Source organism: Triticum urartu, chromosome 2 (assembly GCF_003073215.2).
Source record: "Triticum urartu cultivar G1812 chromosome 2, Tu2.1, whole genome shotgun sequence".
Lineage (NCBI taxonomy): Eukaryota > Viridiplantae > Streptophyta > Magnoliopsida > Poales > Poaceae > Triticum > Triticum urartu.
The window spans coordinates 530,581,983-530,597,907 of record NC_053023.1 but is presented as its reverse complement, the minus strand read 5'-3'; the positions used below and the strand labels follow the sequence as shown (position 1 = coordinate 530,597,907).

Sequence of the window (15,925 nt, the reverse complement as noted above, 5' to 3'; positions counted from 1 at the left end):
TCCATCTGTCATTGAGCGTATCCTGTTCGGCCTGAAGCTGTTGTTGTTTATTTTTTAGGCTCCGCGCAGTTGCGATGAGCTGTCGTTTGAAGCGTTCTTGCTCGAGGGGTTCCTCTGGCATGATGAAATCTTTGTTGCCGAGGCTGACATCCTTCTCGGAGATTGGTAGATAGTTACTATCTTCCGAATCCTCATTTCCCGACTAGCTCGTTGGGATTAACTTGTCCCTCCTCCCATTCATCCTGCTCGTATGCAGGCTCGACCAGGTCTTCTAGATCTTCGGCATCGTCCGTAGTGTTATTATCTCCAGTGACGGTATTGGTTTCCTTTTCGCAACGCGATTTTGAGCGGCGCCGCTGATGTCGACGTTTTGGTGGTGCCTCGGCGGGCTTGTCTTCGCTTGGATCCTTCCTGCCATCGTCGTCATCCTTTTTGGGTGTATCCACCATATACACATCATATGTGGAGGTGGTCGTCCAACGCCCGGTAAAGGGTGGGTCTTGGCCTGGTTTGTCTCCGGCGTCGTCGTCCATGCCGTCGATGTCTTCGGAGGCGTAGTCGAGCATGTCGGTTAAGTCTTCGATAGTGGCTACAAAATGGGTGGTTGGTGGGATGCAAAATTCCCTGTGCTCAGCCCCTAGTTCGGACTGGGTGTGGTTCGGAAGTGATACTTCCGTAATGGCAAGGGATCGCATTAAGTCCAAGGCCTCGCTTAAGAGCGAATGCCGGACGGGGAACCGAGGACCTGCGGGGCTAGGCATGGAAGATTCTACCAGGCTGTGTTTACCAGACGCAGACCTTGAGAATTCGGAGTTGGCATCCAGAGGCGAGTTCGGCTCTCCGGTGACAGGGAGAGTTCTGCTTGATTCCAGGCTCGTCGAAGACATAGTTGCCTTTGGGTCTTCGGAGAAGAGCTCCGTAGTAGGAGAGAGTTCGGTGGGTTTCAGACACCCATCTTCGGATGAGGTGGTCTGCTCTGGATCTGAAGCCAGAGCTGGGATGATAGTTGGTCCTTGAGCGGTGCCCGATGATGGATCCGAGGCCGTGAACCCTTCGAAGATCAAGTCTCGTCGGATATCGGCGATGTAATTCGGGCTCTCGAATCTAATCTGATGACCAGGGGCATAGTTGTTGATCTGTTCGAGGTGACCAACCGAATTGGCATGCAGAGCGAAGCCGCCGAACACAAAAAGTTGACTGGGGAGGAAGATTTCCTCGGAAACAACATCATTGTTGATGATCGAACGAGCCATCGAACCTTCTGTCGATGACACAGTGGAACTCTCAATGAAAGCACCAATGTCGGTATCAAAACCGGCCGATCTCGGGTAGGGGGTCCCAAACTGTGCGTCCGAGGATCGAAGGTAACAGGAGACAAAGGGGACAAGATGTTTACCCAGGTTCGGGCCCTCTTAATGGAGGTAAAACCCTACTTCCTGCTTGATTGACTTTGATGAGTATAGGGGTTACAAGAGTTTATCTACCTCAAGATCGTAATGGCTAAATCCTAGATGTCTAGCCTATATGAAATCTAATAGCTTCTACGGACTAGCCCCTCTGGTTTATATAGACACCAGAGATGCTTAGGGTTGTACATAGTCGGTTTACAGAAGAATGAGACTATACATCCAGACGCCAATCTTGCAATCCACGCAAAGGAGAGTCTATCCGGACACGGGGGAAGGCCTTCTACCTTGTATCTTCACGGCCCATCAGTCCGGCCCATATCACACAGCCCGGACACCTGAGGACCCCTTAATCCAGGACTCCCTCACCTACCCCTCCACATTTTCCTCTGCCCGTCCACCGTCGCCGCCATTTTCCACTCCCCGTCTGCCTCTGCCACCACCAGTAGCCATGCACTCCCACGCCGCCGGATAAGGGGCTACCCATTTCTAATGCTGGAGCACCATATGCAACTCCTTGAGTAGATCCGGGCAAGGCGCGAAGCTCGGATCGCCGCAGGACTACCTCAGGATGTAGTGGATCTGGAGGAAGAGGAGGAGGATCATTTTGGGGACGCTGGGGACGTAGATCTGCAGGCGGAGCAGGAGGCCATCCTCGATTCCCTCCAATCGGGGTTGGATGCAGAGGCGAGACACCGTCGCCGACATGAGATGAAGGCGCAACACGCTGCAGAGGAGGAGGAGATGCTCGCCTACATGGATGAGGTCGAGCCGGAGGAGGATGAGCCGGAGCCCTCCTACGTGCCCGTCCACCTGGCGCCCGGCACGGACGTCATGGACATCTCCGACAATGAAGATTAGCTAGGGTAGTACGTATGATTTTTTTTCTCTCTCTCCATATTTTGTATGGATCTAAGGGTTCAAATATGAGAGACTCGAATGTAGAGTACCTAATTTGAGGCTTGACCGGTCACTGACGCGTCCGGCCACGTCCGCGGACGTTTGAGGGATCGGATTTACCAAATCCGGCTATAGATGCTCTCAAGAGGCAGTATATGTGGGACATCATGATCCATCCATGAAAAACTTATTAAATATCCGGTTAATCTCGTTGAATTTGAACTATTGTTGTACTAGACTTATTTGCATGCCATGTATGAATGATTTATGCTATTTTTTCTATTCAAAATTTAATAAATTTCATTTTTTTGGTGAAATCCATCCGATCAGTCGAAACCCGGTTTAAAATGTATACGGATAACTTTAAATAGATAGCTCCCGCATTATGCCGTGGGGTGTCCTGGTAAGCGTGAAATGCGCAAGTGGAGCTTATGTGGATGAGGTCAGCAACGTTTTGGAAGAGCCTAGACATTATATAAGGACTCTCCCTGAAAGCCTGTACATAAGCATTTGGCAGCACGCGAGCAGCTCCGAAGACATCAGCACTGCGCGCTCTCGCGCAAGCTATAGCCAGCCTCGCGCTATCTCGTGCTCCTACCAGCGACACCACACCTCCGATTCACGTCGTGCCTTTGACCGGCGTGGGAGAGCGAGGACCGGGGATGGCCGGCGGCGTTTTCCTCCTCAACGGCGCCGGCGCGCCGGACTACGGCGGCGCGCTGACCGTCCCCGTCGTGGTGACCTGTCTCATGGCGGCCTCCGGCGGCCTTATCTTCGGCTACGACATTGGCATCTCAGGTGCGTCATTGTCCCCATCGCCGTCCGTACATCTCTCTTGGTGGAACTGTGGACGGAATACCTGCCTACGACGCTCCTCGCACGTTTCTCCCTTTGGTTGGAGTTTGGATGGACGGAGGGAGTGAGTTTTATCGATCAGTTCGTGGTTCGCCTCTCGATGCTGTTCTTGATTTGGGTATTAAAGTATTAGATTTCCAGGAGCTATGCTGTGAGTTGGCCACCATCTGCGGCCAATCGAAATCGTGATCTGAAGCCATGAAGAGCATCCGGCTAAATAAAATTTAATTATACTAGTAGTTTCAGCTTAGTTTGTCTCCATGTCCGATCCCCAAATATCTCCAAATCGCACCGCAACTTCTAATCTAACCAGTCAGGCAGGCATGTGCCTTCGTCTTCGTCGATCACCCACACGCCAAACAGGCAGGCAGTAAAATATTGAGTTGGTACGACGACTAGATCCAATTGAAAGCCCGGCAGGCCCTGTCACCCGTCCTCCTCCCGTCAGATCAGTCCTTGCGCTGCACAAATCACACTCCCGGGAACAGTGGTGCCCAGCAGTGTACACGGCCGGGAGCATCGCAGAAAGATATTTATACTCCTCCCACCAGTAAGGCTTGTGCGCCAAGCCGTACTACGTGAATCAAGCCAAATGGTCCCTTCATCACACCCTTTCTTCTCCCATGATCTTCATTCACATCGACGACAGGGACCGGAGGAGAGGGCACACCCGATTCGTGTCGAGTTGGACGGGGCCAGCGGCGTGCTGTCCGGCGATCCCACGGCTCGTGGAGCGCCCATTAGACACGACAGCTATGGCACGGCTCGTTAGCTTTCACGCTCGCCGATTCGTTCGTGTCGTTGATGGCTCATTCTGACTTCGGACCAAGCTGAGCACAGCTTTTCTGCTCGGTGTTAGTACGGCCTTCTGCCCTTAATCGTCCGTGTCACCACGCGCATCACCAGTTTTGGACGGCATATACGCGATAAGGTGCCGTGCTGGCGACGGCGAGACGTCCCGCCGGGTGACCCGTCGCGATTTTTTTTCCCGGGGGTATCGAAGCCAAAGCCAGCCGGGATTTGTGATACGTTTCTGAGTTCCTAGTAGCGGAAAGGGGTACTGGCAAAGTTGCTTTTCCACTCGAATTTGGTGGATAGGCTTCCTGGTCCTAGGTGGGGTTTATTCGAGCAGTGGAGTACTATAGGCTACTCTCCTACTACTCAGTTGTTAGTCGATTGTGCTCTCGCGAAAGGAAGCTAGGATCGACCGGGATTAGGAGCGTGTCATTTCCGAGCGAGTGATGGACGGATGAGGTTGACAAGATCAGACTTTTATCATGAGATATCATGCTACTAGTTTCATACGATGATTGGTAAAGAATACTTGCGTCTTTCTGAACAAAAACGAATATTTGCTTTCCGCAAAAATAAGAAGGGAATATTTGCGCCAGTGAGTGTCAAATAATGCCAACGAATCCGGTTGCCAGAAAGAATAGTGCTGTACTAAGATCTAAGAATCGTGCTGTACTAAGATCTAAGAATCGGTTATCTGACTATTTTGGTTCGAGGAAGAATAGAGTATATATCAACACTTGGGTTTACAGTCATCCGCAGTTAATAATAATATACTAATAGAGAAGCTAAATCACGCTCGTTCCAATTTGCGTGTCATTTTATCGTAGTACGTACTAACTCTGCAAATGATTTAAGTGAATCGTGTTCATGGCACTAACGTCTTGGGATCAGGGGGCGTCTCGGAGATGGAGTCTTTCCTGAAGAAGTTCTTCCCGGGCTTACTCAAGACGACGAGGCACGCGAGCAAGGACGTCTACTGCATGTACAACGACCAGGCGCTCACGGCCTTCACCTCCTCGCTCTACGCCTTCGGCATGGTGGGCACGCTGGTGGCGAGCCGGGTCACCCGGCGGGTCGGCCGCAAGGCCATCATGGTCATCGGGGGGAGCATGTTCCTCGTCGGCTCGCTCGTCAACGCCGCCGCGGCCAACCTCGCCATGCTCATCGTCGGGCGGATGCTGCTCGGCCTGGGCCTCGGGTTCTCCGGCCAGGCCACGCCGGTCTACCTTGCCGAGATGTCGCCACCGCGGTGGCGCGGCGGGTTCATCTCCGCGTTCCCTCTGTTCATCAGCGTGGGGTACCTCGTCGCCAACCTGATCAACTACGGCACGTCGCGGATTCCCGAATGGGGCTGGCGCCTGTCCCTCGGCCTCGCGGCCGTCCCCGCCGCCGTCATGGTGCTGGGCGCCGTGCTCATCACGGACACACCGAGCAGCCTCGTCCTGCGCGGGAAGCACGACCATGCCCGCGCCGCGCTCCAGCGCGTCCGCGGCAAGGGCGTGGACGTTGACGCGGAGTTCGGCGACATACTGGCCGCCGTGGAGCACGACCGGCGGAACCAGGAGGGCGCGTTCCGGCGGATCCTGCGGCGGGAGTACCGGCCGTACCTGGTGATGGCCGTGGCGTTCCCCGTGTTCCTGAACCTCACCGGCGTGACCGTGTCGGCCTTCTTCTCGCCGATACTCTTCCGGACCATAGGGTTCGGTAGCGACGCGGCGCTGATGGGCGCCATCATTCTCGGCCTGATGAACATCGGCGGCATCATCGCCTCGGGCGTCGCCATGGACCGCTACGGCCGGAAGCTGCTCTTCGCGATCGGCGGCGCGCTCATGTTCACCTGCCAGGCATGCAATGCATACAACAAAGACCTACAGTACTACATTTTCCATCCCAGCGTACGTATGCTCTGGGACACTGATGGCTTTGCGTTTGATTGCAGGTGGCAATGGCGAGCATCGCGGGGACGCACCTGGGGCACGGCAGCAAGATGCCCAAGGGGTACGCGGTGGCGGTGCTGGTGCTGACGTGCGTCTTCTCGGCCAGCTTCAGCTGGTCGTGGGGTGCGCTGTACTGGACCATCCCCGGCGAGATATACCCGGTGGAGGTGCGGTCGGCGGGGCAGGGCACGGCGGTGGCGCTCAACCTGGGCCTCAACTTCGTGCAGGCGCAGTGCTTCCTGGCGATGCTGTGCAGCCTCAAGTACGGCGTCTTCGTCTTCTACGCGTGCTGGCTCGTCGTCATGACCGCCTTCGCCATGGCGTTGGTGCCGGAGACCAAGGGCGTGCCGCTTGACTCCATGGGCCACGTCTTCGCGCGCCACTGGTACTGGGGCAGGTTCGTCAAGGACCACAAGTTCGGAAATGAGTCCACCTGACCTGCGTCTGCGTGCGTCCTTGGCATATGGCTTGGTTTCGCATTGTGTCATGGATATATAATACTCCTATTAGCGCTAGATTGGTACTCGTAGTCCGGTAAAACTCGAAAGTGGGAGAATCAAAAGGGCGCGCCTTGCTGCACCCATAAACCAAGGGACAAAAATATAAACCTTTAGCTAAGATTTTTAGACCGAGCGATGCTCTCTTGTCGAAAAACTTTTAATCCGTCTATTTCCAGGTCATCGCTAATGCGCATCTGCGGAAATGCTCAATCCTTGCTTGTGGGATGGGGATGTCTTGCTTAAACAATCAAGTGAGATTAGCAAAAAAATGGCCGTGCGTTGCAACGGGAGAGAAAAATCACATATGTATATTCTAAAAAGTATGGCTCAAGGCCTTCATAGGTCCACACCTCTTTTTTAACACGATGCCCACCTATGTCACCTTTTAACCTCCTTTTCCCTCTCATCGACAGTGGTCGCCGTGTCCAAGACAATGCACGCGAGCAACACAAATACTGATAAAACTAAGTAGAGTGTGTTTTTCCACATAACTTCATTTCAAAAATAATAAATAGCGCACAGGTAATTCATAGTGCATACTATCAAATTTTACAACCTTTAATATTATCTAACTATTTTGTCTGGCTAACAAAATCACTTTGATATTATTTTAAAAACTACAACCTATTGGTCTACGTATGTATACAATTGAAAACCTTAAGAACTTATGGACATTTTCAAAATAAAGAATTAATGTTTGCACGATTTAAAAATTATATTTATATAATACATAATACATAATTAAATTAATGTTTTATTACTCATACCATTATTATTTACTCTGAAACATAAATTTAAGTCGTTAAATTTTGATCCACTGACAATTTTTAGATTTAGACAACTTTTTTTGAGAAGGAATACCATGTGCATACTCTAGCAATCCAACCACATAATTTGAATACACTTGATGTGTTACCGGGCAGGAAGCCCACCTAACTCCTAAGGCCCAGCCACCACCGTACTAATTAGTATACTAGTTTTTTTGAGGAAAGGCCATCATGACTAGCTTTATTAATCAATCAATATTACATCATTCACGATATGTGAAACTAAGAACCCAGGTGGTTCATTAGTCCAACTAGTCTCACACTTAGTACTAAAACTGAATTTAGCTAGCTCGTGAGCTACTGAGTTTGCTTCACGAAAACAATGAGAAAAAATGACCTTTCCTATCAAAGTTGCTATATCAATGCATTCGGCAAAAACCGTCGCTGCTGCATCCCACCATTGGTTTTGTCCTTGACAGCAATTAACAACGCTTAGGGAATCCGACTCTGCTTCGACCCTGTTAAAGCCCAATGAGTTTGCCAAGCTTAGGCCGTCTCGCATCGCCATAGCCTCAGTTGTAGTGATGTCCGCTGCAAACTGAATATATCTGCATTGAGCTACAATAAATCGCCCTTTGTCATCCCGTAGAACTGCCGCAGTAGCACCAGAGCCTTCATCTGCATGGAAGGAGGCATCTACATTTAGCTTTACGTGTCTTGCCTCCGGCCTCTTCCACTTGTGTACTCTTTGATCATTCTTTCGTGAGAAAGTTTCCTTGTAGTTCCCGACAATGCTCAGGATTGAGACAGGCCACCAAAATGCAGGGGGACACGAATCATGATGGGTGTGGCGATGCCGCAGCCACCATATATACCAGCTTCCTGCTGCCACAACTTCTTTCAAGGTTACATTTGGCATAGTCACCAACGGCAAGTCTGGTTCTGTGAGAATAAATTCCAAAATTGCTGACCCAGATCAGTCCACTTGCATCGCATGATCTATACGGTCACTTAGACCTAAACCAGACCACAAGCTCCGTGCTAAATCGCATTGAAACAACAGGTGTCTCATATCTTCAGGCCCCTTGTGACAAACTGGGCACGCACCACTGATGGGTAAGTGTCGATCAGCGAGTATAGACTTTAGCGGGACAATACCTCGAAGTGCACGCCAGCAGAATATCTGAATTTTTTGGGGTATCTGCAGTTCCCAAATCTGCTTCCAAATAGCAGGCTGTAGGGTGCTACTTGACTTCAAACTCCCCATGGATTGGCTCCTGTACTTGTGAGACCACTGTTCATGGTATGGGCTTCGGACCGTGAATCTACCATGGTTTGTAAGGTGCCACGTTATGAAATCATCAAAGGCCTGAAAGTTAAGTGGAATCTGCAAAATCCTAATAGCGTCCACTGGATAAAAGATATCCCGAATTAGTTCCTCATCCCACTGTGTAGTGACCGGATCAATGAGTTCTACCATTCTAGATATCACTGTATACTAGTTAAATTAGTTGCTACTCTAAGACATGTGTCCCCCGCCTCCTTTAATTAGGATTGTTTAATTTATCTGTTTAGATAAATATAATCTATGCATGTGGGCCACACATCCTGTTGACCAGTCAAATTGACTAGGTCAACCCAACCCAAGGCCCCACCTGTAATACACACCGGCTAGCATAACCCCATGTGACAGAAGTATTTAGATATTTATTTTCGAATTAATATAGTTTTAAAAATTCTAGAAACTCTGGAAAATCATAGAAAAATATTCGTAACTCGAATGGAAAAACTTTATATATGAAAGTTGCTCAGAAAAATCCAACGACTCCAAATACGCAGTCTGTTCATCTGTCACATGCCCCTAGCATGCTGAGCATGGAACTTTTCCCCTTCTTTCCTGTGTTTGGAAAACGCCAAACACCGGAAAACCTCTTCGCATGTTTTCCCTCTTCGTCTGCAACGTGTAGTACCGCGTTAGGTCACCCTAGCATAGCTTACTGTCCTGCCATGCTTTTCGTTGCCTCTGTTTGCTCTGTATTTACTGTTTCTTCCCCCTCTTCTCTCCGGTAGACCCTGAGACTGATGATGCCGCTGTGATCAACTATGTCGACGACGACACTTCTTCCTTTTCAGCAGAGCTTCGAAGCAAGCAAACCCCCCTTGATCATTCTGATATCGCCCATTTCTTTCCCTCTCATGCTTGCATTAGAACTGCTACTGCTTTATGTATGATCCTACTCTAATGCATAGCCTATTTTTGTTACCTGCTTTCATACCTTACCTGCTTATTCTAAACTGCTTAGTATAGATTGGTTAGAGATCCATCAGTGACCCCCACCTTGTCCCAGTTGCCTCGCTTTATGTTCGATGACTCGATCAACGTGATCGACGTCCAGGCCCCGACACCGCACATCACCCCCCTAGTTGTACGACACTATAGAGTTACTATCGAGTGCCGAGGGTGAACCTCATACATCACTCCTGATGAGATCTCTGTAGTGTAGCTATTCGGTCGTGATCATCGAGGGTGATTTCCTCCTTAACCACTTCCGTTACGGCTCTGTCGTGCAACCCCTCAAGTGTGAACCTCGAGGGTGGATCCTCTTACGTTCACCTTGATGACAACATCGAGTGGAATTCACCGGGGGTGATTCCTCGGGTTTTCCCCTTGGTGTTAGACACAGAGTTACTATGGTTACTATGACTTTGCACTGAGCCATGTTACTAAAGACGGGTCGGCCCTGAGGGGTACCCACGCGAGCTTAATAGCGAGTGATGTGGAGTCGGGTTGACCTGGAAGGTGCCCGCGAGATACTTACGAGGCGTGGCCGGGCATTCTTAGCCTTTGCCACAAGTACTCGAGACGGGGCGACGGGGTCACATCGATCGTGAGTCTCTGCTCGTTACCGCGTGCTCCTAATCCACTACGGTTTGGATATTTGATCTGAGGGGCCTCTGTCCTGATAGCACTAACCATCACGTGGGCATAGTATGGGCGTTCTGTGTCGTATACATCAGCCGAAGCTTAATAGACGTCAGCGACTGAGCGGCACGCGCCGGGTTGGACTGCGTAAGCACCTGCTAGGTCTGCTCACCGGCCGCCCACGCAACGTGCAGGAGTTCCCGAGGCGATGGCCCATGACCCCTGGGGGCATAGGTTTAGTCCGGCGTGCTGGCCTCTCTATTAAGCCTAGGTCGGGTTGCGGTGTATTGTTTGGCGGAGGCCGGGCATGACCCAGGAAAGTGTGTCCGGCCGGAGTTAATCGAGCATGGTAGGTAAGTTGGTGCACCCCTGCAGGGAAGAAAACATCTATCGATAGCCTGTCCTACGGTAACGGACACTTGGAGTTGTATCCCGATCGATACAACTAGAACTGGATACTTGTGATGAGAAATGAATTGTGAATGAGAAATGGATAGTATGGCTCTGGGATTGCTTTCTCGCAGGGAGTCGAGAAATGATCTCTGGCCGAGGTTGATAACACTACTACTTTACATTATGTTGATCTGTACTCTTCTATATGCTGCAAGATGCTTGAAGATGCTAGTCTTCGATAGGCTAGGATTTCCCCTTCTTTCTGGCATTCTGCAGTTTAGTCCACAGATACAACCCATTTCCTTTGATACAGATGCATACTTAGTTTAGATCTGATGTAAGTCTTGCGAGTGCTTTGGATGAGTACTCACGGCTGCTTTGCTACCTCTTTTCCCCCATACCCGTTTGTTGCGACCAGATGACGGATCCCAGGAGCCAGACGACACCACTGATGACTACTGCTACCCCAAGGATGCCTACTACTACGTGACGGCCGTTGACGACTTGGAGTAGTTAGGAGGCTCCCAGGCAAGAGGCCTTGCCTTTTCGATTAATGTTGCTTTTGTGCTGGCCTTCTTAAGGCAAACTTGTCTAACTTATGTCTGTACTCAGATATTGTTGCTTCCGCTGACTCGTTTATGATCGAGCTCTTCTATTCGAGCCCTCGAGGCCCCTGGGTTGTAATATGATGCTTGTATGACTTATTTTATTTGTAAAGTTGTGTTGTGATATCTTCCCGCGAGTCCTTGATCTTGATCGTACACGTTTGCATGTATGATTAGTGTACGATTGAATCGGGGGCGTCACAGAGTTCCCCCTCTAGTCCATGGCCTCCATGGCGGCGGAGGGGCGGGAGCCCCTCCGAGATTGGATCTCCCTCTCTGTTCTCTTCTGTTTCGTGCTCCCCGGATCTAGCCCTTCATGGTTTCTTAAATTCCCGGAGATCCGTAACTCCGATTGCGCTGAAAGTTTTACATGATTTTTTCCATAAATTATCTTTCTTGCGCCAGAGAAGGTCCCCAACCGACCTTCGAGGAGGGCATAAGACACTTGGGCGCTCCTGGCACCCCCTGGCACACCCTGGTGTATCTTGGGGCATGTGGGCCCTCGTTTGCGTTGATTCCACCTCCCAAAAATCACATATATTCCAAAATAATTCTCCATAATTTTTTATCGCGTTTGGACTTTGTTTGATATGAATTTTCTGCGAAACAAAAAACATGCAACAAACAGGAACTGACACTGGGCACTGGATCAATAGGTTAGTCTAATAAATCATACAAGTTGTTGCCAAAAATATGTAAAAGCTGTATAATATTGGCATGAAATAATCAAAAAAATATATACGACAGAGACGTATCACGGGGTGAGCCACTACTTGCTTGTTCGCGTATGAGGGATCCCTATTTTGGAAGTCCATCTAGCAGATCAAGCGGGAGATCTATCCTAGGTTGTCCTTCTCCATCGGCAATGGAGAGGATACCCTGTTCTGGCTTGACCCGTGGGTAGATGGAGCCCCATTATCTATGGTATTTCCAAACTTGTTTGCCATATGCTGGGATCCGATGATATTGGTACCCACCGCTGCCCATAATGGCCATTGGAACATCTTGTTGAGATGGTCATTTGGGCAGGTGAAGACTGTAGAGTGGGCAAATTTGCGGGCTGTCGTATCGTCGGTGCTCGTGGACTATATAGACACCATGTCCTGGTGTCTCCCCCCAATGGAAAAGTGGTCATATATGATAATTGAACATCACCAACTATCATGCAAAATTCGTCTGAATTGAAAGGCTGCATTGATGCGCTTTCAAAGCATTTGTGTGGAGTTTAATAGTCAGATGCATAAAATGCAGTCAATACTTTTTTTTAGAAAAAGGCAAAAGTTTCTTCATTTTCATTAATTAAAATAGAAGAGTATATATAAAGGAAAAAATGGCCTTGTCCATGACACGTCCCAAACGTATCTACTTTTCAAACACTTTTGCTCTTGTTTTGGATTTCAATTTGCATGATTTGAATGGAACTAATCCGGACTGACGTTGTTTTTAGCAGAATTGCCATGGTGTTGTTTTTATGCAGAAATAAAAGTTCTCGAATTGAGCTGAAAATCTACGGAGAATATATCCAGAAAATATAAAAAATATTGGCGATGAGAACTACTGGAGGGGGTTGAAGGAAATATGCCCTAGAGGCAATAATAATGTTATTATTTTATTTCCTTATATCATGATAAATGTTTATTATTCATGCTAGAATTGTATTATCCGGAAACATAATACTTGTGTGAATACATAGACAAAACCAAACGTCACTAGTATGCCTCTACTTGACTAGCTCATTAATCGAAGATGGTTATGTTTCCTAACCATAGACATGTGTTGTCGTTTGATTAATGGGATCACATCATTAGGAGAATGATGTGATTGACATGACCCATTCCATTAGCTTAGCACCCGATCGTTTAGTATGTTGCTATTGCTTTCTTCATGACTTATACATGTTCCTATGACTATGAGATTATGCAACTCCCGTTTGCCGGAGGAACACTTTGTGTGCTACCAAACGTCACAACGTAACTGGGTGATTATAAAGGAGCTCTACAGGTGTCTCCAAAGGTGAATGTTGGGTTGGCGTATTTCGAGATTAGGATTTGTCACTCCGATTGTCGGAGAGGTATCTCTGGGCCCTCTCGGTAATGCACATCACATAAGCCTTGCAAGCATTACAACTAACGAGATTGAACTAGGTATTAAGATACCGACGATCGAATCTCGGGCAAGTAACATACCGATGACAAAGGGAACAATGTATGTTGTTATGCGGTCTGACCAATAAAGATCTTCGTAGAATATGTAGGAGCCAATATGAGCATCCAGGTTCCGCTATTGGTTATTGACCGGAGACGTGTCTCGGTCATGTCTACATTGTTCTCGAACCCGTAGGGTCCGCACGCTTAAGGTTTCGATGATAGTTATATTATGAGTTTATGAGTTTTGATGTACCGAAGTTAGTTCGGAGTCCCGGATGTGATCACGGACATGACGAGGAGTCTCGAAATGGTCGAGACATAAAGATTGATATATTGGACGGCTATATTCGGACACCGGAAGTGTTCCGGGTGATTTCGGAGAAAACCGGAGAGCCGGAGGGTTACCGGAACCCCCCCGGGAGAAGTAATGGGCCATATGGGCCTTAGTGGAGAGAGAGAGGGGCAGCCAGGGTGGGCCGCGCGCCTCCTCCCCCTGGTCCGAATTGGACTAGGAGAGGGGGGGCGGCACCCACCTTTCCTTCTCCCTCCCCACTTCCTAGGAGGAGGACTCCTCCTTGGCGCGCCATAGGGGCTGGCCGGCCTCCTCCCCTTGCTCCTTTATATACGGGGGCAGGGGGCACCCCTAGAGACACAAGTTGATCCACGTGATCATATTCTTAGCTGTGTGCGGTGCCCCCTTCCACCATAATCCTCGATAATATTGTAGCGGTGCTTAGGCGAAGCCCTGCGACGAGTCCGGGGATCGTCATCGAGCTGAACGTGTGCTAAAACTCGGAGGTGCCGTAGTTTCGGTGCTTGATCGGTCGGGCCGTGAAGACGTACGACTACATCAACCGCGTTGTGCTAACGCTTCCGCTGTCAGTCTACAAGGGTACGTAGATCACACTCTTCCCTCTCGTTGCTATGCATCACCATGATCTTGCGTGCGCATAGGAATTTTTTTGAAATTACTACGTTCCCCAACAGTGGCATCCGAGCCTAGGTTTTATGTGTTGATGTTATATGCACGAGTAGAACACAAGTGAGTTGTGGGCGATATAAGTCATACTGCTTACCAGCATGTCATACTTTGGTTCGGCGGTATTGTTGGAAGAAGCGGCCCGGACCGACATTACACGTACGCTTACGCGAGACCGGTTCTCCCGACGTGCTTTGCACAAAGGTGGCTAGCGGGTGGCAGTTTCTCCAACTTTAGTTGAATCGAGTGTGGCTACGCCCGGTCCTTGCGAAGGTTAAAACATCACCAACTTGACAAACTATCGTTGTGGTTTTGATGTGTAGGTAAGATTGGTTCTTACTTAAGCCCGTAGCAGCCACGTAAAACTTGCAACAACAAAGTAGAGGACGTCTAACTTGTTTTTGCAGGGCATGTTGTGATGTGTATGGTCAAGACATGATGCTGAATTTTATTGTATGAGATGATCATGTTTTGTAACCAAGTTATCAGCAACTGGCAGGAGCCATATGGTTGTCGCTTTATTGTATGCAATGCAATCGCGCTGTAATGCTTTATTTTATCACTAAGCGGTAGCGATAGTCATGGAAGCATAAGATTGGCGAGACGACAATGATGCTACGATGGTGATCAAGGTGTTGCACCGGTGACGATGGTGATCACGACGGTGCTTCGAAGATGGAGATCACAAGCACAAGATGATGATGGCCATATCATATCACTTATATTGATTGCATGTGATGTTTATCTTTTATGCATCTTATCTTGCTTTGATTGTCGGTAGCATTTTAAGATGATCTCTCACTAATTATCAAGAAGTGTTCTCCCTGAGTATGCACCGTTGCGAAAGTTCTTCGTGCCGAGACACCACGTGATGATCGGGTGTGATAGGCTCTACGTTCAAATACAGCGGGTGCAAAACAGTTGCACACGCAGAATACTCAGGTTATACTTGACGAGCCAAGCATATACAGATATGGCCTCGGAACACAGAGATCGAAAGGTCGAGCGTGAATCATATAGTAAATATGATCAACATAGCGATGTTCACCAAAGAAACTACTCCATCTCACGTGATGATCAGACATGGTTTAGTTGATTTGGATCACGTAATCACTTAGAGGATTAGAGGGATGTCTATCTAAGTGGGAGTTCTTTAGTAATATGATTAATTGAACCTAAATTTATCATGAACTTAGTACCTGATAGTATCTTGCTTGTTTATGTTTGATTGTAGATAGATGGCCCGTGCTGTTGTTCCGTTGAATTTTAATGCGTTCCTTGAGAAAGCAAAGTTCAAAGATGATGGTAGCAATTACACGTACTGGGTCCGTAACTTGAGGATTATCCTCATTGCTGCACGGAAGAATTACGTCCTGGAAGCACCGCTGGGTGCCAGGCCTGCTACTGGAGCAACACCAGATGTTATGAACGTCTGGCAGAGCAAAGCTGATGACTACTCGATAGTTCAGTGTGCCATGCTTTACGGCTTAGAATCGGGACTTCAACGACGTTTTGAACGTCATGGAGCATATGAGATGTTCCAGGAGTTGAAGTTAATATTTCAAGCAAATGCCCGGATTGAGAGATATGAAGTCTCCAATAAGTTCTATAGCTGCAAGATGGAGGAGAAAAGTTCTGTCAGTGAGCATATACTCAAAATGTCTGGGTATAATAATCACTTGATTCAATTGGGAGTTAATCTTCCAGATGATTGCGTC

At 48.6% G+C, this 15,925-nt stretch overlaps 1 protein-coding gene across 1 annotated transcript; it reads left to right on the top strand.

Moving 5' to 3' along the window:
• The first annotated feature begins 2,800 nt into the window (after positions 1–2,800).
• On the top strand, positions 2,801–6,562 carry LOC125538521 (sugar transport protein MST1-like). The gene is made up of 3 exons (XM_048701808.1): positions 2,801–3,104; positions 4,848–5,800; positions 5,896–6,562. The coding sequence occupies exons 1-3, from the start codon at positions 2,969–2,971 to the stop codon at positions 6,328–6,330; spliced, it is 1,524 nt and encodes a 507-aa protein (XP_048557765.1). The 5' UTR covers positions 2,801–2,968; the 3' UTR covers positions 6,331–6,562.
• Positions 6,563–15,925: the final 9,363 nt, after the last annotated feature.

What these genes read in the sequence shown, in the direction of transcription:
- LOC125538521 (XM_048701808.1), top strand. Translation starts at nt 2,969, where the DNA reads ATGGCCGGCGGCGTTTTCCTCCTCAACGGCGCCGGCGCGCCGGACTAC. An exon ending in CTACGACATTGGCATCTCAG is followed by an intron (nt 3,105 to 4,847) that starts GTGCGTCATTGT and finishes TCTTGGGATCAG; the next exon opens with GGGGCGTCTCGGAGATGGAG. An exon ending in CGCTCATGTTCACCTGCCAG is followed by an intron (nt 5,801 to 5,895) that starts GCATGCAATGCA and finishes GTTTGATTGCAG; the next exon opens with GTGGCAATGGCGAGCATCGC.